Source organism: Erithacus rubecula (assembly GCF_903797595.1).
Source record: "Erithacus rubecula genome assembly, contig: SUPER_Z_unloc_1, whole genome shotgun sequence".
In the NCBI taxonomy this organism is placed as follows: Eukaryota; Metazoa; Chordata; class Aves; order Passeriformes; family Muscicapidae; genus Erithacus; species Erithacus rubecula.
This window is the reverse complement of record NW_027635590.1, coordinates 2,555,765-2,579,843: the sequence shown is the minus strand read 5'-3', so window position 1 is coordinate 2,579,843 and position 24,079 is coordinate 2,555,765. Positions and strand designations below refer to the sequence as shown.

The 24,079-nt window shown below is 43.3% G+C and overlaps 1 protein-coding gene across 1 annotated transcript in view; it reads left to right on the top strand.

Moving 5' to 3' along the window:
• ELP1 (elongator acetyltransferase complex subunit 1) overlaps positions 1-23,869 on the top strand; it is a 29,266-nt gene extending 5,397 nt beyond the window's left edge. The window contains 31 exon segments of the mRNA XM_079330918.1: positions 794-884; positions 1,333-1,390; positions 1,392-1,457; positions 2,072-2,162; positions 3,201-3,431; positions 3,700-3,870; positions 4,370-4,469; positions 5,093-5,275; positions 6,063-6,169; positions 6,663-6,766; positions 7,584-7,637; positions 7,735-7,840; positions 8,496-8,611; positions 9,339-9,412; positions 10,020-10,098; positions 10,365-10,444; positions 11,325-11,465; positions 12,557-12,642; positions 13,729-13,877; positions 14,722-14,845; positions 15,268-15,365; positions 16,184-16,385; positions 17,310-17,371; positions 17,901-17,963; positions 18,082-18,142; positions 18,716-18,829; positions 19,468-19,579; positions 20,714-20,841; positions 21,134-21,288; positions 22,316-22,394; positions 23,378-23,869. Of these exon segments, the coding sequence (XP_079187044.1) occupies positions 794-884; positions 1,333-1,390; positions 1,392-1,457; positions 2,072-2,162; positions 3,201-3,431; positions 3,700-3,870; positions 4,370-4,469; positions 5,093-5,275; positions 6,063-6,169; positions 6,663-6,766; positions 7,584-7,637; positions 7,735-7,840; positions 8,496-8,611; positions 9,339-9,412; positions 10,020-10,098; positions 10,365-10,444; positions 11,325-11,465; positions 12,557-12,642; positions 13,729-13,877; positions 14,722-14,845; positions 15,268-15,365; positions 16,184-16,385; positions 17,310-17,371; positions 17,901-17,963; positions 18,082-18,142; positions 18,716-18,829; positions 19,468-19,579; positions 20,714-20,841; positions 21,134-21,288; positions 22,316-22,394; positions 23,378-23,445 (3,353 nt within the window). The 3' untranslated portion in view covers positions 23,446-23,869.
• Positions 23,870-24,079: the final 210 nt, after the last annotated feature.

Sequence of the window (24,079 nt, the reverse complement as noted above, 5' to 3'; positions counted from 1 at the left end):
GGCAAGAACTGTTTGTGATTTGTTGGCCACCTAAAGCGAGTGGGAGTTGAGCTGTTTCATTGCCCTTTTCTCTGCTCTGATGTTCTCAGAGCCATTTTATAGATAGGATATTTTGAATACTTTCTTTGCAGTTTTCAGTTCAGTGAGATTCCAGGAGGGAGTACTACTTTGTAGGTACTATCTGGACTGTTTCTTTCAGCTGCCTAAGCTTTCAGCAGTACCTGATAGCCTCTCAGTGTCAAATGGATGAATCTCTTTGAGTTCATATACCCACTGTCCCTCATACTAGAGTTTAGCCTTCCACACTTTTTTTTTAAATACTCATGATAGTTTTCCCTTTGTTTTTTCCCTGAAGTCAAAGAGGTGATGAGCATATGCATTACTTCTAAGACTGATGTTTTCCATTATAAATATTATTTTCTGAGCAGTTCAGGTGTATTGGTCAACATATTGAACTGCATCAAACCACACTGCTATTCCACGTGTTTGGGTTTTTACCTTCAGTACTTCAGATTAGGACGATCATGAATTTATTGCAAAATTTTAACATTTTTATGATGAAAACTGGAAGGGGAAATTATTATGGCTGAACTATATCAGACCAAAATTCCTAATACAGTTCCTTTAGTCACTTGGTTACTATGGGAGAACTGCCTGACATAGAATAAGTTCTTAGCTCTTAAGGTGCACAAGAGAAATGCATCAAAATATGCTCTTCTGCCCTCATTAAATTAGGAAAGTCTTTTCCCAGTGTTTCCTTAGACCTTTGTCTCATTGCTCTCTCAACTTGCAGGTACTCGGAAGGTCCGGGTATGGAGCAGAGAGCTTGTGCTGCAGTCAACAAGTGAGCCTATCTCAGGATTAGAACAAGCACTGTCCTGGAAGTGAGTAGTACTCACGGAGCTGGTCACAGTCTTTGATCAGCATCATTTTAATTTCTTCAGCATTTTGTTGATTTTTCCCAAAACTTGAAGAAAGCTGCCTCTGATTCAACATGAGGAAGAGTAGCCCTTTAAACCCTGAAATCCTAATACTTGCATCACAAGTGGGAAGAAGGGATCCATTCTCTGCATATAGTCGGTGTTAATTGAGTTTGGGCTCAACTAAAGAAAGAAATTTTGCAGGTTCCTTTCCTAGTGCTGACATTATTTGGTCAGCTGTGGATATAAGCTCTGCTTTTTGCTGGACCTGTGACTGAGCAGTGCTGAGTAAAACACATCCTCTGTTGTCTTTTTCTTCATGTTACTGGAAAAAAAATATGGGATGACTGGGGTTTAAAATGACAGTTAGTTGCTGTGTGGGCAATGCATTTTCGTTTTGCTCTTTTTTAAGGCCCTCAGGAAACCTGATAGCATCTACACAAGAAAAACTCAACAGATATGATGTGGTTTTTTTTGGAAAAGAATGGACTTCTTCATGGAGAGTTCACCCTCCCTTTCCAGAAGGGGAAAGTCAAAGTAAGTTTTTTGTCTGGACTTCTTTGATGGGAGTGTAATGGAGAGGAGGGCTAGATCTCTTGCAGATTCTAGGAAGAGGTTTTTAATCTAATACTTTGTGCTTATCCTAATGGAAAACGGGGCCTGAAAAGAGAACAATAAAAAAGCCAGTGGAGAAGATGCAATACCCTCTGCAAGCCTGTAGAACAAAGACATGTAGTGAAGGATGACTGTAGCCCTGGAGTACTTCTGTGCTCTATATGCTTCATACTAGGCAAATGATTCAAAAGTACTTTTCAGCATGTCAGCCATCGCAAGACTGAGGTTATATACTTACATTATCCCCAATAAGTGGAGCTATTGCTAGGGTGTTACTTCAGCTTCTGTGTTTGGATGCTGGGAGGTCTTTTGGCAGGTGCTTCCTCAGTGTCAAAGAAAGCAGAGAGGACGCCGCTGTCATTTTTGTGGCTTCTTCATCTGTGGCCTTCTCAGGATGCCTTGTCAGGAGCTTTGCAATACACGAGCACTCTGTATGTTAACTGATGTCGTACAACTGTTTGTTGTTGGAACACCTCCTGGTCTTGTAAACATTCTGGGACCAGGAACATCAGTAAGAGCCATGTTTATTTCTGCAGGTTAATGAAATGCTTTGGAATGCAGATTCTACAATCCTGGCTATATGGCTGGAAGACCTGAATGTGGAAAACTCCAAACCAAACACTTACGGTGAGAGCACTCCATGAGGCTTTGGCTCTTAACACTTGCCTGCAAATGTCATTAGTAGTGGGTACTTACCTGCAGGGTAGGAGACACTGGACGCTTGGCCATGGCTTTTAGACTGCTGTGCTGGTGTCAAGGTTTAACTGCAGACAGCAGCCAAGCCCCCCAGAGTCACTTGCCCACTTCCCACTAGCAAGATTGGGGAGACAATCAGGAGGGTAAAAGCTGGAAAACTCGTGGGTTGAGATAATAACACTTTGCTTTGAAAAAGGAAAAGCCATGCATTCCATAAAAAGCAAGGAATCGATTCACTGCTTCCCATGGACAGGCAGGTGTTCAGCCATCTCCAGGACAGCAGGGCCCCATCATGTGTAGTGGTTACTTGGGAAAAAAATGCCATCATTCCAAATATCCCCCTCTTCCTCCTTCTTCCTCTCACTTTATATGTGAATATAAGGTCATATGGTCTGAAATACCCCTTTAGTCAGCTAGTCCTGCCTGTGTCCCCTCTTGACCTCCTATGCATCCCCTGCTTCCTTGCCAGCTTCACAGTACAAAGAGCAGAAAGGACCTTGGCTCTCTGTAAGCCCCGCTTAACAATAACTAAAACATCACTTAGCCACCCTGTGTTCAGCACAAATGTAAGACACAATCCCATACTTGACACTGTGAAGAGAATTAACTGCCCCAGCCAAAACCAGCACAGCTGATGAGGAAGAACTGATAGTTCAGCCTGAGTTCAAAGCATCTTCCAGGCTGCTGTAACTGGGAGTGGTAAAATGGTATTCTAAAGGTCTAAGCCCTTCATTAAACAAGGGTACCATCTCACAAGGACAGGTCAGTGAATTTTAGGATTGCCTTTTGCACAAAACAAGTGCGTTGTTTTCTTGTGCTGTGTGTTGTATTGACACAGCTCAAGAACTGAAGACCAGAACTGTTATTTTTATTTCACTTAACCCAGCCCTAGGAGGGCAGTGGTGGTTGGGAAGGAGTTTGAGCTGAGTCTCAAATACTAGTCTGTGGTAACTATTTATTTTTCTACAGTTCAGCTTTGGACCACAGGGAACTATCACTGGTACCTGAAGCAAAGTCTGCACTTTGGTTGCTTGGAGGAAAATCAGCTGGTGTCACTCCTATGGGACCGAGAGAACCTGTATAGACTACATATACTCTGCCAGGGCTGGCAGTACCTCTTCTATGACTGGCATTGGACCACAGACCATGGTCTGGGGGAGAACAGTCAGCATATGGCAAATGTGGCTGTTATAGATGGAGGTAAGTAGTGGAACAGTTTTCTAGCTCTAGGGTCAGAAAAGATGGGGGAGCCTTTTATACTCAGTTCTTTTTTTAGTTGTTTCTACAAAGCTTTTAAGGAGGGATACATGTAATTGATAGGTGGGGTAGCTCAATGATGATAACCACTAAGAGTGCAGCAACCATTTTGTTAGAATATTATTTCTGCTTCCAAGAAAGAATCCAGAAAGAGTTGCACTAACATTTGGACTGGGGTGCATCTTGGATTTTCTTCTCTTTTCTTCCACAGATAAAGTGCTTGTCACAGCCTTCCATCATGCTGTGGTTCCTCCACCCATGTGTACATATGAGCTCCAGCTCCAGCAGGCAGTTAATCAGGTTGCATTTCACACCGACCCCAAACGTAGCGGGGACATGGCTGTCCTGGACGCTGATAACAGGATCTCTCTGTACAGATATGGTGAGAGCATGTTGCAACTTCCTTAAAAGAAACCCTGTGCTCCTGAGAACAGTACCTTGGGAGACTAGTATGGTTCATTAACTTTGTGAAAAGACAGTGTTTGGCACTTGCCTATGTAATTGTGCTGATAATACTCCATTGCCTAGCTTCAGCTTGAGTGCAGCACATGGTATTTTGCATAAGCTTCTCTGATGGCATGATGCTGACTGTCACTAGGAAGTGACTGAGAATCTGTGTGGGCCACCTAGCACTTCCCAGAGGAATTCTATATACAGTGTTGCTGTGAGGACACAGCTGTTTTGAACTGGGATGTTGGAAGGGGATCATCTTCCTCAAAGTGTTAATGAGAATTACATTTTGGCTGTACAGGCAGGGATGGCATTTTCTGACTTTTTTAATAATTTCATGTAGCATCTACTTTTTGGTAAGATTGAAGATGGAAGAGGCTCTGTTGGGTGAAATCTCTAAACCCTGCATTGTTGTGCTTTCTGTTTGCTAGGACAGAGTACAGTGAATGACCCTTCTGTCAAATTTGGAGCTGTGGGAGGAGATGGCTTTAAAGCAGCTGTGGAAACACCATACCTGGATAAAACCTACAGGTAATATAGAACTACTACACCTGTAGAAGGGAGAAAAGAGCTGTACCTGACTGGATGCTTTAGATGTCACATCTCTGACCACTTTTCTCAAGATTTTTAAGAGGGTGTTGTTAGATAACATGGTTTCATTTTGTTGACACTGTGTCTGCAGCTAGTGCTGAGAAATGCCCTTTACTGAGGTCTCAATCTAGAGGATCTAGTGACTGTTAGCAACAGCACTGAGATATCCCTTCCTGTGCCTTTCTGTGCCTGGTGCACAAAGGAATGATCATGCAGTGCCCAGACCCATGGTCACAACACATAGAGCAACAGAGCTGCTTGCGTGTGGCAGAGACAGTGTTGAGGTTAAAAATCCCACCATGCCTGCTATTTGTTCCTAGAGGTAGTTGGCATGGAAGCAGTACTACCTAGGGAAAATAGATGGAGCTTTCTAGGTCTCATCTGTTATCTCCAGTTCAGCCTGTGGCAAGAGTCATGCTGTAGGTAGTTGTGTTTCTTCACTGGAGCTCTCCCAGTCTGTTTGAATAGCCAGGCTGTGTTTAGGAAGTCCTCTGCCTCTGTAGTGAGATGGCCTGCTGAAGTCAGGTTCTATTTGTGTGCAAACCTCTTTTATTTTGTGACAGACTCGATGTGAGCAGCAGCAGCAATGAAGTGATGAATCCTCTGGGGCTCCGATTTCTCACCTGGCTGCCAGATGGCAGCTTCCTGGTTGTTGGTCAAGGTCAGCATGCTGCTCAGTCTGTCCTTCACCATCTGACTGCAGTGCCTCACGTGGCTGGAGCTGAAGAAGAGCACCTGAATTTACGGTACTAGAGATCTGTCAGTTGTGGCTGAAGTCTGAGAACACTTCTGGACAGTGCCTAGAAGGGATTAAGTCTCTTATTAGACCTGCAGCCTGGAGGCCATGAGTTAAGGAATTTAGCTGTCTTCTGGTGGGAGAGCCAGACATCTCATAAAGCTGCCTACTGGTCAGCACTTGCTTGTAGTCCTCATGCCTACACCCAGCCTGGCAAGGGTGCACATAAAACATGCATGTAACAGGATAGCTCTGTTCCTTGGAATTCGAGGCCCTTGGGGAGAAGGAATGGCACATGACACTGAATTCCTCCATTCTACCCTTTACACACCATTATCAAGGTCCAGAAGGGGACCAGTAGCCACCAAAACTGCATCTCCTCCTCCTCCTCCTCCTGGTCTTTGTGGGGCCAGTTGAGCTAAAACCAGACTCAAAGCCACCTGGGATACAGAATTATAGTTCCCAAAAAGATGGGGAGAGTTGCTTTTTGCACACTCACCCAGCAAAGACAGAATGATTTGCATGAGAACAGAAAAAGAGGGGTGTGTTTGCAGAGTGCAGACAGTGACCAGCACTGTTAGGCAGATGCCTCTTGGCTGGAGTTGCTGGTACTCTGTGATGCCACTGTCAGCTGACATAGTGTGAGAAGACTGCAGAAGATCCTTACATGGATAAAATATGTCCATGCTGAGGATGTGCATCTTTTCATCTGGCTACTAGAAAGGCAGGAGTGAGGTATCTGCTCTTAAGTGTATTTACTGTTACTGATGTTCTGTGTTTCCTCTGTCTTGCATCAGGTTGTCAGTGCCTGTAGATGGAGAAGTGATCAGCCTGTACTGCAGCCCAGTGACCAAAACTGTAGCTCTGCAGCTGACTGATAGACGGATCCTAAAATACCTGTGGGGTAAGCTGGGCCTGTTAAAGTACCTGGTGTAGTTGTTATATATTTCTTAAAAGATTTAATGAGATTATTTGACTTTCAGAGACTAGAGTGACTCTTGCAGAGTAGTCTGTGCTGCTTTTATATTTCCTCTGCTCCCATTCAGAAATGGGTTGAAATTAGTGGTTTGTGTCAGAATTCAGTTAAAGGTAACTTTATATATATACACATGCCTATGTTAACATGAATATGCACACACACAAAGTTCAATGCTGACATACTGCCACATCCACAGATCTTCTCTCTCATTTCACAGTGGAATAAAGGTACTGCTGAGCCCCTGGAAGTTACCACCTTCTTGTCCGCTGTGTCCTGGATTTCTGTGCCAGCATTCTTCCCATCTGTCAGATAGTGTAGTGTATTCCCAGTTCTGGTTTTCTTAAGATTCATGTCATGTGGTTTTAATGTATGAATTTTTGATTGGCTGGAAAACAATTAGATCTTCTTTGCTCCTTAGAGGCTTCTACTCCAGTCCTTGTGCCCTGGCGGAGTAGCAGTAACTCTGCTGTTCAGTTCCCCTACCGCTGTGTGCAGACTTCCATCACGAGGATCAGTGGTGAAGTGAGTAAGACTGTGAGCAGATTAAATTCCCTACTCAGTTGTTCTCTGTGCCAAAAGTACAGAGGCCCAGGGCCCAGTGATACTAGTTCATGATGTTCTTAATAAAGCCCTTTGTAGAGCTGAGAGCTTATCTTTACTTGCCTTCTAGAGCATTTCTGGTGGATTGTAGTTAACACCCAATCACCTCATTCTATGAATACGACAAATAATGTCATTAAAGAGTAAGAAAATTCAGATTTGAAATTTCTAGCAGTTACTACCACACTCTTCTTGAAAGGACCATTTTGCTTTGTTTTATTTGAACTTAACCTATTAACAAATAAGCCTGCACTGAGTTACTGCAAATGTCCTGTTACTGGTTTTTCCTGTTGGAGTTGCTTTCTTGATAGTTACAATAGCTTAAAGAATGGCTAGCCAGTTTTCTGTTGTTTTAGGGGTTTTCTTCCTTCAGTGTGCATCCAGCTGAAGGAAGCTGCTTTGCTCTCCTCTGTAGTGGTGCCTTTCCTCTGGTATCCTAGACCAAGTTCTGCTGAATAGAATAGCAGTTAGATTTCTAGCGTGGTTTCTGCTTCCATTTTGCTACTGTGCAGTTACAGGGTAGGCCAAGCTGGGTTTTCAACCAGCAGTGTTTAAGGATGTTCAAATTTAGTCCTCCTAGAAGAGAGGCTGGATGATTTGCTGTCTGGCTTCTCTAAGTAGTTCACATGAGGTACTCATTACCTCATTATAAGGTACTTCAATCCAGTGCTTGTCAGTGTTGTGAAAGACTGGAGGTTGTGATGCTGATAGCTCATAGTTGTCATTATTTTAATTGCAGGAGGTGATCCTGGGCCTCACGGATCGTTGCCGGTTTTTTGTTAATGATATTGAGGTACAGAGCTTTTGCCTGTCATTTCATATGCTTTTTCTCTGTCAAAGGCAGCTTCCCTGTTCTGGTCTAAAGTGTGATAAACTTCATTTTTTTACAGGTTGCTTCTAACATCACATCATTTGCAACATACAATGAGTTTTTGTTGGTGACAACCAACTCGCACACCTGTCAGTGCTTCTGCTTGAAGAACTTATCAGTGAAGGGTAAATATCAGCACTGACTGCCCGCTGCAAACTTGTAGCGTTTGTCTTGGAAACACAAGATGTCCCCATTTTTCACATCCAAACCTGTTGTATCTGGGTTTCTCAAAGGAAGGGTGTAAGAGATGAGAGTAAGAGAGCTGCTTTCAGAAATTTGCAAGAGAGCAAGGAGCTCCTGGAACTGATATCTATCACATACTTTTCACAGGGATGAGAATTTGTGCTGTAGTTGACTCTTACACTGTTTCCAACAGCCTAACTCTACATTCTGTCTCTTACCTCCATGTCAAAAAGAAGAAGTCCATGTGCTATTTGAGGGTGTGTGGTAGAAAGGGGCTTAATGTAGAAAGAGTTTCTGGTAGTGACTGACTATGAGAAGTACAATGACCTTGGTAAAGGCAGTACTACACCCTTCAGTGGTACTCTTATCTGGCCTGTTGACCTTTGTCATACTGTTGTGCAAAGAACACACCTCTGCTTTGTGTACAGGTACAGCAGTCATTAGCACTCAGCAAGTTCTCATCCTGTCAAGAATTGTTGAAGTTTGCTGCTGTACTGGTGGCATGTTGGTACAGTACAACCTTGCCTACAGCATAGAAAATCCTTAATGGAGCACTGTGCTGCGTGTGCCATGTGTGCTGATAAATGTTGCCTTCAGCCCTCCAGGTTAGCCTGAGCAGTGCTGCTGCACCCAGCAGCGAGACCCTGCGCAAGGTGGAGCGAGGTTCACGTATCGTCACTGTTGTTCCCCAGGACACAAAGGTGGTGCTGCAGGTCAGTGCTCTGCCCACATCTGCTGATGTGCTATCAGGGTGTGCAGGGGTCTGTCACAGTGGCACCTGGCTAACCTGCAAACAGTCTGTGCAGTGCTACAAAGCTCGTGCTCTGCAGTGCTGCAGCATAGCACCTCACAGATCTCCAGCTGCCTAGCTGGATGGAAAGGGATTTTGAGCATGCCTTTGGGAGTTAGGTTCAGTATGGGCCAGATAGGCATGTGCGAAACAGAGAAGGGCTAGTCAGTTCCTAATGACTGAGGTAGTGTAGTGCTACATACTGTGGCCTCTCATCATGAATTTCAAGACTCACTTCCTAGTACTTACTAGCAGCCTTCCATTAGCCTTGGCACTTAGTTATCTGCTGAACTCACTCTTCAGAAGCACCAGAGATTCACAGAATGGAGAAGAATGTAATTTGAGAGGCACTTTTGCAGGTGTGGAGCCCAACATTCTCCTCCGAGTAGGGCTGGCATGAAAACTTGATCGGACTGCTGTAGGTCATGCCTAGTTGAGAGTTCAGCCTTTTGAGGTAGAAATGTTTCTGAACTGAGAGAATGTTCAGGTATTTTTCCACTGTTACTGAAATTGCATGTCCTCTGAGGTGAGCAAACAGCCCCGTGCACTTTCAAGTAGCAGACAGGCCTAAGAAATTGCCCAATCCTCAATTTCCCACAATGTAGGCGGAGTAACTACAGATAAGTAATTGTGTGGATCTTGTGTTATAGATGCCAAGAGGAAATCTGGAGACCATTCACCATCGTGCTCTGGTGCTTGCCCAGATTCGGAAGTGGCTAGACAGGTAAATGGCACTGGTGTATTCTTGTCTTCCCTCCCACAATCTGAGCTGTTAGAGGCTGGCTGACTGACCTGGAAAAGAGAGGGACGCGAAACTCAGAGGAATTTACCTTGTTAGAGGGAACAAAATTCTTTCTGGGGTGACCACCTAGAAATCTAGTTTTCAGCTGTTCCAGGTACTTCTCACTTCACCACTGAAGGGCTTATTATGTGTGCTGAAATTGCGTGGGTGGGAGAAATCTTCATCTGCTCCATTTTCCAGACATCTTAATCACATTAGGATTAAGCTGGCTGTTTTCCATTTTTTACTGAATTTATTTACATTTAAACTTTCTGAAAGGGAATTTGATACAAAATGTAACACTTTCTTTTAATGGAGATAAAAACAATCTAAGTTCTGTATTCCTTCATTAGCCTTGGAGGCTGGTGTGTCCCACTGCAGGGGTCAGCAATGAACAGTATTGACCTTGCACATTTTTCTGGAAGGCTGTCTACACAGCTTATTGTGTAGGCTGTTCTCTTCCCACTGGTTCTGTGCTTAGCTCTAGTCAATTTCCTTTATTTACATCTTATCCACTATGTAAACTGTCCCACTTGACTCATTCCTCCAGGCTTATGTTCAAGGAAGCTTTTCAGTGTATGAGGAAGCTGCGAATCAACCTCAATCTTCTCTATGACCACAATCCCAAGGCAAGTCTGCCCAGTTCTCTTGTGTTGTATGCCATACTAATATGCCCTGGAATCCACCAAACAGTGCTCTCAAAAGTGTAGGTGGTGCTTTCATTCCTGCTTTCAACAGCAATGGCTATTCTGCACTGCAACATCATACAGAGAGATCCAATTTAGCATTTCCTTCATCCTGTACTTCCAGACAAGATCTCTGAATTTATTTTTGTACTTGATGTACATGTTCTTAGTGTTCAGAATAACAGTGGTCATACTCCTGTTCATTTCAGGTTTTTCTGGAAAACACAGAAACGTTTATCAGGCAAATAGATTCTGTGAATTATATCAACTTGTTTTTCACCGAACTGAAGTAAGTATAAGTCTGCAAATGGAATAATGTGTGTAATCAGTGGTGGTACATTATTTTGTCAAAATATTGGCAGCTTTTCAGTGTTTGTGCAAGGAATCAGAAATCTGAAATGCTGAGTCATAAAGGCTTGAGTAAGCTCAGTAGTTTCAGGGATAGTGTGTCTTGTTTGGAATTCCAGTTTGCAGGCAGCCATTAGATTTTTGCACCCAGTAATTAGTGCATTATCTGAGTGCTTTGGCTTCTCTGCTGGGTTGCTGTAGAGCAGTAAATGAGAACAGAGAAAGTTTTGTTCCCTGAGAGGGGAGTGCATGGGGGAACTCATAAAGAGGGGAGGGGACTAAATATGGCTGTGCATATCTAGTCTGAGGACAAGATACTAGCTTGGATCCTCAAACCAAGTTCCCTGACTTTTTTCTTAAAGGCTCAATGATGAGGCTTTACAGTGATGATAGTTCCAGGACTTTTCAAGCTTGCTAAAGTCAGTAATTGTGTAGTAACTGGTGCTGTCACTTAGGTGTTTGGTTTAATTTTCAGTTTTGACCTGGCCAGAAATAATAGCAAATGGCTTGTTTTTCTGAATTGTTCTGTTGATAAATGTGTAGTCAGCTTAGTAGAAGACAGCTGTATATTTTATTTTTTTTTCCTTCTGATTTTTCTGTGCTACTGAAGCAGTTTTGACCAGTTTTAGGGGTTTTTGAAAATGCCTTTCTTGGCTGACAATCAGTTTGGACTGACAATGATTTTTGGAGAGCTTTCTGTTAGCATTGCAGTTAATGAGTAATTATTTTCTGCATGCATTTGAGTTCCTTAACCTTACTGTCTTTGTTCTGGGCTCTGTGGTGAGTGGTGCTCTTACTTGCATTACCTGTTTTTTTTCTAGAGAAGAAGATTTCACAAAGAGTATGTATCCATCTCTGAATGGTTGCAGTAACAGCCAGCCACACCAGCATTCTGATCAGAAAAAAGTAAACCTCATATGTGATGTGATGAGAGTTGCCATGGAACACATTGACCCTCAAAAGTGAGCACATTTTTATTGTTTGTGAAGTAACCATTAGAGAGATTTCTAATAGGTCATTGGCAGGAAGCAAAGCTGTACTTGACATCTTGTCCTTGACACGTTGTTTAGCCCTGAGTTCTCTGAAATGAGCTTGTGCTCCACAAAATTAACTACACAGTGCCTTGTTTCTGTTGAGGATGGATGCTGTCCTGGAAACATCTAATAATTCCACAGATAGCATACCAACATTTTGCCAGAATTAATAGATGTAGGATGCTTATAAAGGTTTAGGAGATATGCCACTTTAGGGTCAGTCTGTGTGGTAATAGAGGCATGAGCAAGATTTTCATCTTGGTGAGATGCTGACTGTTTGAAGCAGCTGGCCCTTTGGAAAGATACAAGTTCTTTGTAAATTATCAGCTCCGTGTTGCTGACTGATTACCTTTTTGGTAACCATCCTTCTTGGATGAATCAACACCAGACAAAGATAAAAGCTGGGAAAATAGGATAATAACAGTTCCCAGTGAAATGCTGCTAAACTATTGGCAGCTTGGTGTTAAACAGTGGAGAGGGGAGCGACAGGTGGTGGGTAGCTGCTAAGCCCTGAGAATTTAGACACTTTGCAGCAAACTGTTTCAGAAAATAAAGCATCTGCTTGACTGGGAAAGGTGTTTTGAAATAGTAAATGCAAAATGTGTGGAAGTATAAATAACACCATAGAAGGCTTTCCTTTCATAAAAAAAGGCTATTTTCGTGCCAGATTTCATTTGGAAAATTGTGCCCAGCTATCTGAACTTTCAGAGAGAGGTATGTCCTCTTCATTATGCTAGCTGGCATGATAAGGAAGCTCATTCTATTCAAAACACACCTCTAGCTTTGTGACATGTTTGGGAAGACATGCTAAGCAGAAGAACCTTTCTGGCATATTCTGTTCTTTTCCCATGTTTGCTGCCTTCCTCTAGGAGGATCAAAGTACCTGAGCAATTTCTTTTTTTTTTTTTTTTTTTTAAACTAAGACATAAACTAGAACTTGCACAAACTGTGCTCAAAAAGGAGTAAGCTGTGTTTCTGCCTTCTCACTTTTTCATTCACTGCTTCTTTTTCTTTTTCAGGTACTGCCTATCAATACTGACAGCACACGTAAAGAAAAGTCCTCCAGAGCTGGAAATTGCTCTCCAGAAGGTTCACGATCTTCGAGGTTTTGTATCAGGACCTCAAAAGTTTTGAAAATGGGTGATTTGCAAGACATTTGTGTTAAGGAAACTTCGCTGTCCAACCAAAATTGTTAGGGAGGAAACTTCTCCATCTGACCACCCAGGACTATGCTGGCTGTCACATTTACACCACCTCAGCTGGGATCACCCCACACAGCTACACTCCTCACACTCACAGACCAAGATTCCTTACCAGCTCAACCTCAGGTTTCCCATAGCAGAGTCTCAGACATCCTGATCCTTAATGTAATTTAGTCTCAGTGCAGTAACTAAGTCACAAAATAGCAGGTGATGCCTCTGAGGAGGGATCCTGAACAAGGGAATCCCTTGGCCTGTGAGAACTTTTCTACCTTCACGGTCTATCTCTGCAAAAATCTGGACATCCTCAGCTCCTGCTGTCTCACAGGTTTCTCTTCCCTTTTTTATGCAAGGAGTTGTCGGTTCATGCTGGAGCTCTCACCACCCAGAGTTCAACTTGCAGCTCCAGTGCAGCTGCACCCTGAAATACTGCACTGAATGTATCCCTCAAAACTTTTGATTGTTAGTGTGATTCACCCAAAAAATTATTTTAAGATGACTGTTATGGAGCAATCCAAAAACCTGAAATGTACTTGGAACTAGCTGTGTGTTTAGGTACAGCAACATAGCTAAGATAGGCTGCTGTACATGCCCTCATCTTTTTACCTAGGTTTAAAGGGTTTTACACCCTTTTACCTAGGTCTGCTGGCAGAGTGACCCCAGAGCTGGACGTGCTTTCACTTTCCATTTGTAACTCTAGTTCTCCCAACATGGAATAGGAAGTTCCTGTTCTGGATTCTGGTATCTCAAACTAGCAAACTGCCTTTATTGTGAGCTGAATGCTTTGAACTCATCACAGTTTCATGTTCAGTGCTTTGCTTGGAGTTCTTGAAGTTGCCCAACAAAGGCAAAGTAACCCTTCTGCAAGATAGAACAAGCTGTTGGTCTGATGGTCCCTGCCTGATGTCAAGTTGTGCCTGATGCATCCTTTTCGTATCAGGGTTCCACTGCTGGTGGTGTAACAGGTCATATGCTGCTTTATCTCGTTGCAGAAAGCATTACACCAGATGTCCAAGCTGTGAGTGCAGAAGAAGCACTGAATTACCTGCTTTTCCTTGTGGATGTCAATGAATTGTATGATTATTCCTTGGGGACATATGACTTTGATTTAGTCGTCATGGTGGCAGAAAAGTCTCAAAAGGTCTTGGCTTATAGTTCCAGATAAGGAACTTATTTTTCGCTTTCTCAAAGGTTCTTTGTAGTCTGCAGATCAGCCTGCATGTTTTCATAGTAATGACTCTATCTAGTCAGGATTCCGGTTGCTCAGAAGCCCTATGTGTACTCGGGATGATGCGGGGAAAGTGTCATGTCCCTGCATGCTATGGGACTTCTTGAGCACAGCTTGGGAAATGCATTTATGTTCAAGGTGAAACATAGCTCTTCTACAGCAGCAGGGTAAAGTAGCTCTGGGGGAGGGATTGGTATCTGAAGTTTTGTGGTTGCATGCCTTCCATTCTCGTTCTGTACTCTTGATTTTGCTTATTTAGTGGTTCCCATGATAATAGCATGTGTCATCATGTGGGTCTAATGTGAAATCTCTGAACTGAAATGCCCATCAGCATTTTCAGAGTTATAATGTTACAGCAAATTCTGCTGCCTATCACTTAGAACACCCTATAGAACACCCTATTTGTATTAGCAGGTTTTATGACCTCCTTTCGTGTGGGAAAGTTGTTCAACTTTATGGATGCAAATTTATACACAATCATAGATAGTAGGAAACAACATTATGACACACAGGCTTGAAATTCAAATGTTATTAGCCTTTATATACTGCAGAAGTCCATGTGGGAGCCTGGTAATTCACATTCTCTGGCAAGAGTATATGCACAAATTGATTCTTTAAGATGGCCTACATTTGTAAAAAAAAATGTTGTTTTTAGTGTATTATCACATATTTTCAAATATGAGACTGTTGTTGAAGATTGGAACAAATAAGGGTTTTAGCAGATTAGCTCAACTGCAGTTTTTATTATTTTTTGCAGGACCCAAAAGAATACTTGCCCTTCTTAAATGCCCTCCGGAAAATGGAAACCAATTATCAGCGATATACAATAGACAAACACTTGAAGAGATACACAAAAGCTCTTGGCCACCTCAGTAAATGTGGTAGGTGTCCTAAGGAGGATTTCTGCAGTGTACCTTTTCCATTTTGGAGAGCCTTTGGGGGAAATAGCTAAAGAAAGAGAAGGATTGCACAAGATCATCTTCCCATCTGGTAATGCTTGGTGAACTTCCGCAACTTGCTTTTTGTACTGTAGTTTGGGCCGGAAAGAAAGAAATGTTTACTCCTCTGGGGTCATGAAACACATGAAGTCTTGTGTTGTTCCTGTTCAAGTGAATTGTGCCTGGTTAATTTCTCTGGCAAAACCTCAAGGAAGTGAACACATTGATTTGACAGTAGTAGGATGAGTGCTCTTCACCCAGGCACCTCTAGTTGCTTCATCACATTGTGAACCCAAACTCTGTGGGAGACAGCAGAGTCACATACTTTCTCTTTCATTTTTACAAAAATTAAATTATTTCTGCAGGTCCTGAACACTTCTCTGAATTCCTGAACTTGGTGAAAGATCAAAATCTGTACTCTGAGGCCTTGAAGCTGTACCCCTCTAGCACTCAGGAGTACAAGGTGAGTAACAGTGACAGTGTCAGTCAAAGCTTTATATTCCTTTATGCAAGTGTTTGGATCTCCTCAGCACCTTACATGGGGTCAGGAATGAAACTGCAGTTGCCTGTGTTCAAGTTCTGTATTGCTATTCCAGTGTTGTCTGAGACCCTCTTCTGAGATAACAGCTGGAATGACTCTCAGCACTAACCCTGTGGGACCTGGTCATCAGTGGTTGTTATTGCTTTGATTGTGTGACTTGGAGCACCTGGAAGTCCTGTTTCTTGTGCTGCACTGTCTTGCTGAATGATTCCCATAACCTCAGGAAGATTTCTTCTGTTTTGATCTCTCTGGATTGCAGACTGTGCAATCCAGTGTTTGATTATTCCCCCTGTATCCTTCAATTAAATCCACTTGCCCCTTCTTATGGAGGTAGTGAGCTTTGAGTAGCCTGTGCCTGTGGAGTTACAGGGCTTGCATGTTCCCTTGTGCCAGTGTTTGTTTCCTAAAGCAGGTTGGTTCAGAGGGACATTCTAACAAGAACTGCTCGTATGGGTGGGGAGGAAGGGTCTGGTTTCTTGCAGTATCTAGTTTACCCATCATTTGGTTTGGAGAGTCAGGTGCCTCCCTCTGTCACTTGCTGTAGTTCTGTGAAGTGTGTCCATGTGCTGATCATCAGCCTTTGGCTTGATAGAGTTTGAAATGGGGTAGAAACTTCATGCCTAGAAACTCCTTGAAGAAGCTGGGTAAGAAGCTTTTGTTGATGGGCCCTTAATTTTTTCTAATGGAGGACTGCAACTGACCTTACTAATATTTGTTTTCTTTTTTCCCCTTTCTTTCAGGATATCAGTGATGCATATGGAGAGTACTTGATGCAGAAGCAGCTGTATGAACAGGCTGCATTGATACTTGCTCGTGCTGGCATCTTTGCAAAAGCACTTGATGCTTTTCAGAGCAGTGGCAGCTGGCAGCAAGCCCTGTGCATGGCATCACGGCTTGGTTACACAAAGGATAAGCTGTCCAGCCTGGCACAGAGCATGGCAGGTAGGCCTTGAAGAAATGGAAATGTGCAGAGCAGAAGTGGCTGCTGTTGTTTATGGTTTACTTTAATTTTTCCTAAAATTCAATGAAAACCTCAGTATTAGCAGCAATTTTCTTAAATGAGAACAAAGATCCCATGATTCCTGAAGGGTTTGTGCATTTGCACATAACCTTTGTTTCTCAAAGGAGCCAAAAGATGTTGAAGCTGAATTGGTGGGCAGCCCAAGAGCTGCCAAGCAAATCATGGCCTTTGCTGCCCAGTGCTGATTGCTTCTTGCCTTGTTCCCTTGCAGCTGCTTGCCAGACTGCTCTTCCAGATTGCTTCGTTAGTTAACTGCAAGGAATGGACCTGGGCTGAAGTGTCTGACGTTACTGAGGCCTCTAGACATTAAATGGTGCAAGTGCTTTGCCTATTCACCGGCCCTAAAGGCTTTTGGATAATTTGGAACTGCATCTTGTTTTTTTCATTGAAGCCAGCTAGTAGCTAGGACCAGCTGGTACTTAAAGCTGTATGTCGTCCCAAGGAGAAATAGATAGCTGGTCACAGAATTTGTGCTCACTAACACATCAGACATGAGGTGTGTTGTGGACCTGGTGTATATTTCAGCAAGAGAATGGAGCATTGTCCTGAATTCAGCCTTACTCAGAGGTGAAGTTTATGAAGGGCCACCAAACACAGAGGGAGTCTAGTATTCCACAGATGGATACTCCAGTATTTTCTTTTTCTGTCACTTAATATGATTTCAGTCATTCATGCCTTTAATGCTTTCTTATTATGTCCTTTTTAAATTACATCTGTCATTTCGCAATTGAGTACATGTATGAGCAGATAGAAAGTATCTCAGTGAGTGGGATTTTCCTCAACTTCACTTTCTGACACAAAATCCAGCTGTTTCTGAAAAGCTGAAACTCCACTTTTTCTTGTAGGAAAATTAGTTGAACAGAGAAAGTATGCAGAGGCAGCCATACTCCTGGAGCAGTACACTCAGGTAAAGTAATCATCCTCCTGCCTCTGTCCCAGTAATGTCCAGTAAGTGTCAGTCAGATACAACATCTGTGTTATCTCTGTTCTCCTGCTCCACATGTGACTCCATGCATGCTGACAGCAAAACAGTCAGTGCCATGGGCCCCTGGGGAGGGCAGAGCAGGCCTGGGTGATACATTGAGGGTGGGGATAAATGCTGTGTTCTGGAGTTTCTCCACTCCTGAAGCTGCTGTGCTTTGGTATGAGAAGCTTTTGTCTCAGAGAGCTGAAACATAAGGGCTGGAATAAGAAGACAGAGTTCCAGAGGGATTTCCCCTTAGTGTTGGAGAAGTAACATAGTTTTGTTGAGTTGGTTTGTGATTTTTGTTTCCTTGTTTGGGTTTTTTGAGGTCAACACATCAAAGTAACTAGCACAGTAGTGTTTTCCTCTCTTGACTGCAATACTGCTGCATAGAAATACACATCTGAATAGCTTCTACCTGAACATGTATTACTGACATCAGCAGCAGCTCATGGTTGATCTTCCCTTCTAGGACTATGAAGAGGCTGTTCTCCTGCTCTTAGAAGGTGCTCTTTGGGAAGAGGCTTTGAGACTGGTAAGGCATTTCAAACCAAAAGAACAGAAATGTAAATATGTCTTTATAGTTCCAGAACAGAGGGATGTGATCTGGGTTAGATACTTATACGATACCTTATCTTCTTTCACTAATCCAGATTCACAAGTATGGAAGACTGGATATCTTGGAGACCAACTTGAAACCTGCTATATTGGAAGGTGAGTCTGTGCAAGAATCTAAGATTTCTCTGTGCTATAGAGGCTACAGAAGATCTTTGCAGGGTCTGTGGGAAGTCACAGCATTCTGGTACTGGAAGGTGTATGGAACTATGCTTTGCTTCCACCTAATTGACGCTGCTCAGTTAGCTTGGCGCTCTTCAGTGCATCCTGCGGTCCCTGCAGTATCATGGGATCCTTTTAGCTTAGTCAGGTTCCTTTGGAACTTTCCCAGACCTCACAGTCAAAAGCTGCAGAGGGGTCTGTGTCTGCATGTCCGTGACCAAGCCAGACAGTCCTTGTTCCAAAGCATATATGGCAGCAGAGCTATGGACCCAGGAAAATGGTTATCTGTCATGTAAGCTTTGATGAGTCGTTTGTGGAAATAAAAAATTATTTTATAGCTTCATTCTCCCTTCCACACAGAAAGAATGTTTTGTTACCATTCCTTGTTCTTCCTCTTCATGTTCTACGAGTTGAGGGATTTTTTTCATGAGTTTGTTGAAGGACTGTGCTTGTGTAAAAAATGCTTTTCTGTTTCTCTTGCACAAATGTTTGTTTTTTCTTAATTATCAGCTCAGAAAAATCAGCTGATCTTCCTAGATTCCCAGAAAACAGCATTTCTTCGCCATAAGAGTCGCCTGCAAGTGGTGCGAGAGCTGAAGGAGAAGGCCTGTGAGAACCTGCAGGGTTAGTACTGAAGTGCATATGACTTTCTCCTGCATAAGTACCTATGTTTGTGTTTTTGTTTGTGGTTTCTGTTTGCTGTGATGGAGCTCTGCTCTCCTTCGTCTCCAATGGGATCTACAACACTAAAGCAGCACCCTTCTCAACCCCTTCTCACTCCATACTTGGAGTGTGGTTGCTCTGTATTTTCAGCTCTTACTTGGGTCACAGCTTTAATGTAATGAAAATGCACCTTTGCAAGCTCTTCAAAATGATATACCATTGTCTCCATAGTACCATCTTGGCTGGGTGAGACAGTGCTCAGCATGTCCTTTGTGCACATTCACTTGCCAGCTCACTCAGGCTCGGAATTTTTCTGAAAGCAGAATGCTGTGTCCTAGTCCAGATCAGCTGCATTGAGATTGTCATCCCTCTGATTGTGCTGTTCAATATCACGATCCCCACCAGGGTAGAGGAGCAGTGTTGTTCTCACAATTACTGTTTCTTCTTGTGTGTTGGTTCAGTGGGTGTGGGAGCCATGAGGCTCCAGAGCACCAGCAGGTAGAATGAATCTGCCCAGCAAGCTACACAAAACAGTCAGAAAGCTTGAAAAGAATTCTGACCTTTTTCCATACTGTGACAGTTGTTACCATGTTTTGCAGATTATGGAGTGCCAAATTGTCCAGAATTGGAGCTTTTCTCTGAAACCAGCAGTGTTGTGACAGCCAGTGACATGAACAGCAAATACTCACACAGCAATTCAAGAATATCAGCGTAGGTATCTGCCTTCAAATCAGGTGGTGACTGTTCTGGCATCAGCATCCAGGAGGTCAGCTTGACATGCTTCTCTTTGCACCTCTGTGTGCCTTGGAGCTGCTTTAATTGCAGGCATTTCATGGTTAGTGTAACTCTCACTGGAAGTGAAAGAGCAGAAAAAGCCAGAAGCTACTAGTGCAACAGGAACTGGGTGCCTGGCAGAGGAGCTGAGAGTAGAGACTGGGTGGTTTCTGGCTCCATGGGTGTTGGGCATATGGCCAGAATATCTGGCTGTAGAAAGCTAGATACAGGATACAGGCAGAGCTCTCAAACATTAACAGCTTGTGTGAATGACTTGTGTTCTTTGGCCCAGGTTTCGCACTTGGTGTGTGGGAGTTGCTATTAAATTTCATACCAATGTCTTCCTACAGTGATTGTGTGCGTTGTTTTTGAGTGCTCTCAAGAGTATGAGCTGCAATGTGGGGTGGGGTGTGTAGCAGGCTGGTGTAGTCCATGGGACCACTTCTGAATTCCCTGGCTGAATTGTGGAAGAATACAGTCATGGGGAAAATGTGGACTTTTTAGTCAGATTTTTTTTTTGTGGAACAGATGTAAACAAGAGGAGAATGCAGCCTTAGTATTCAGCGTCAGAGTGTGTGGATCATTTGAGAACATTATGCAAGTAGGTCTGGTCTGTGAATGAAGTTGCTTTCCTGTGATCATGGCTGTGATCAGAGCTGAGCAGGGTCTGGAGATGGCAGAAATTAAAATGTTCACAGCCAAGCACAGACCCTGGCCACCAGTGTTTTAAGTGCACCTCAGCTTTGCCTGACAGTGACTACTGCTTTGTTCTTGGAGAAGGTCCTGCTTTATATTGTAGACATACTTTAACCTTGCGGGAACATGGAGCAGTCATTTTTGGAGCAGAGAAGCAGGCTGACTCCTGTCCTGTGTTTCAAACCACTAAGGATATTGATAGTGTAGCACTGAAAACATTGTCACAGCACATACAGTTACACACAGTCCTCTGCCACTGAAGAAAGCAAGGATTTGAGTGACAATTTGCATGAACACTGTTGATGTTCCTTCAGATTTAACCCTGCTAACAGCCAGTCCTGTTGTGCACACTGCAACTGAACATGCTCTTTTCAGGAGATCCTCAAAGAACCGTCGCAAGGCAGAGAGGAAGAAATACAGCCTGAAGGAGGGGAGTCCTTTTGAGGATATTGCCCTTCTGGAAGTCCTGGGAGAGAGTGTTCGTGCTGTTGAGACTGTGAAAGGTAGGACAGTTGGTGATCTTAATCCATGCTGCAGCTTGTGAGGATGAGGACAGCTAAAGTAGTGTGCCCTTTCTTCTTACTGTGTATGCTGGGGAAAAAGCTGCCTGGTCTATATGGCCATCTGTGTTGGACCTTACTTTAGTTAATCTGTCTCTGTGCTCAGAGTTACATGTGAGCTCTCTGTATTGAAGCTGGCAGCAGAGAAAATAAGCCTTCTCAGTGCCACTACAGATTTGTCTGATTCAGTATAACTGTGTTGATTGCTATGTATTGCTTCTGTTCCCTCCTGCAGGAGAGATACACATCCTTCTGAAGCAGCTTGTGCTCTTTGGTTATGATGAGCAAGCTGGGGCATTGCAGCAAGTCTTGGAAGAGGTTTTGCAGTTGATGGAGACCTCAGTCCCAGAAATCTGGACTCCAGACCTGCAACAGAGCTCTGTCAACCTGGTCTGTGCTCATCCACATTACATGTCACACTCACTAGACAGTATCAAGTGTTTAACAGTACTTTGCTACTTTGCATTCTCCAGCAGAGAGCCTAGAATCCTTCCATGGCTTTCAAAATCTGGGGTTTTATTTCTTTAAGAAGTTCAGCAGACATTCTGGGCAGGACCTGTCGAGTCAGTACACTCTAGGTGGGGGCAACATGTATAGCCTACTGTGTTCCCTGCACTGAATTACACATTGGATGTGATGAGGTCTTCTGAGGCTTGTGTTGCCTTGTCCCAGTGGTGACTTGTTTTTGTAAGGTCCATCTTAACCAATTTGTAGAACATCCCTTCTTTTCTAGGCCTAATGGTAGAAATGCACTAGAGCAATTGTTACCCAGCCTGGTCTTGTGAAGTGAAAAGCTACTGGATTGGTCAATTTATTCTGAACCATATATCATAAGGAGTAAATTACAAAAAGACGGGTTATGTTGGGCTTCTAAGCTTCAACTTAATGCAGAATAAGGAAATCACAAGGGCTTTAGTTAGTTTCCTTCCAGAGTAAAAAAGTCTTTATTTCTAATAAGTGGTGTCAGTGCATTTATGGTCAAGACAAGATGTTCCCCAGTATCTTCTCTCTAACTGCTCATTAGCAGGACTCTTAAAGACAGATTAGAAATGTTCTGTGGGAACAGAGACTCCCAGATGAACTTTAAATATTGATGGTGCTCTAATGAAATCGGTCCTGCTGAATCATTACATTTATGGTGCTTTACATTTATGGTGCTTTACATTTATGGTAAAGAAGTAGGTGTTGAGATAAGAGTTCTGTGTCCTGAAAAGCTGTGTGAAAGCAGTTCTCTCTGCCTCTGTGTTAACTTTTCTGAGACATTATTGGGCTTTGATCACACTGATTACACTTGGATCCTGTTCACTTTGTACTGTGAGATCTTCTGGTTTTGGACAGTAATAGCAGTTTCCTTTGAGAGTGTCCCTGCTTGTGCCTTGCTTTGTTCAGGTTGGAACATGGGTATTTCTTCTTACAGGTCTTGGGACCCAATTCAACTGCAAACAGCATTATGGCTGCTTATCAGCAAAAGAGGATGACGTCTCCTGTTGTCCAAGGTTAGTTGAGGCTCTGAGTTAAGGTTGGGTGTGAAATGTCAGGAAGGTTGGTGGGCTTGGAGGCTCACCAAGCACTGCTACCTGCCAACAGTTGTGCAGTTACTCAGCTCTGGTGGTTCCTTGATTTTCTTTATGGTGTACCATCCTGCCTTGTGGCAAGTGAGCAGCTTTCTTAATAAAGTTTATTTTGCTCTGAATTTGTCTGCTAAAACTGTCTCAGTTTAAACTGTCTCTGTGCTAAAATATCGCAACTGCTCCTGGGTTCCTCTGTGTGTAATGTCAGTCTGTTGTGAGGGAATTGAAAATCTGATATCTTAAGGAATGGGTTAGGTAATTCTTCTTGTAACTTACCTGCTGATTTTTTCTCTCTGGCTTTGGCAGCCAGGCCAGGCTGTTGACCAGACCAGGCTACAATCTCTGGTGTCACTTTTCCATCTCAAAATCCTTGCAGTGAATGCAAAATTAGGGCTGAGAAACCTAGCAAATAGTGGTCCCAACTCCTCAGTCTTCCATCTTCCCTCTAGTCCTACTTCCTCTTTCCCTGCTAGTCTTGCAATTGCCTGGGCAAATCCTCGATTGAATCTATAGGTGCAACCTGTCTCTTGCCACTTGCCACTTCAGAAAAAGCCTTGTGCCTCTTACTCACTCCAAAAGGAGCCAGCTCTTTGTGGTGCATGATTGGTAAGTGACAGGTGAATGAATGGAGTTCTGCTTTGTGCCACTAATAGTTGTGGCTTTGTGCCTGTGCCTCCTGTTCTGAACACTTAACAACTGAGAGGGGACTTGGTGTGCCTAGAGGTTTCTTGATGAAAGCAGATCTTCTGAGGACACTCACCTGATGATCAGTCACTACAGGGAAATGACAGAAGTCAAGAGATTTGTCATCCTTTGATATAAGAAAAGTGAACAAAGTAGTTAACACCTCTTTAAAAAGCTATATTCCTTTACCCCCTGTTCTGACATTTGTTCCATTTGCCTTTCAGATCCAGAAGTACTGACTCCACCAAAATTCAATAAAAACCTACAGTGGAAACTGCATCTTCTCCAGTAACAAGAAGCCAAGGAAGCCCTGTGGACTCTGAACTCTTACTGTTCCTATAATTTCATTGTATCTTTGCAGAAGCCATTGCTGTTCCAGTGTTTCCGATACACTGTTCTTAGGGTTGTGCAAGTGAAGGGTCCCTCCACTTGGTGTGCTGTGACTGTGATCCATATGGTGTCACATTTATAGGCACAGCCACTCACACCCCCTGCAGAGGTGGCTTGGGAGACTGGGGAGCAAAAGCTCCTACCAATGTTACCCCTTTCTGGATGAAGCAATCCCACCAGTATTGGATGGGTTATCTTCTCTGCCATCTCTCCCTCCCAGAGTTGATACCTGCCTTAATGACAGGCCACATTTTAAGTGCTTCAACCTGCTGTAGAGAACTCACCTATAAGACTGTACCAATAGCAAATTGCTGTAGTTGCTAAACTCTGCTGAAGCTGGGTATTGCTGATACCAGATTTTCAGGATTGCTTTGTTACATTAGAGTAATCCTGCAGTGCCAACAGCCATTGCTGTATTGAAACTGGGCCCATTCACACCAGGGAAGTCTTGGACAGAGGAAAATATGAATAAAAGTAGGCCAGAGGTGTCAATGTCACACTCTGCTGGGTAATACTACCCTAATTATCTGAGATCA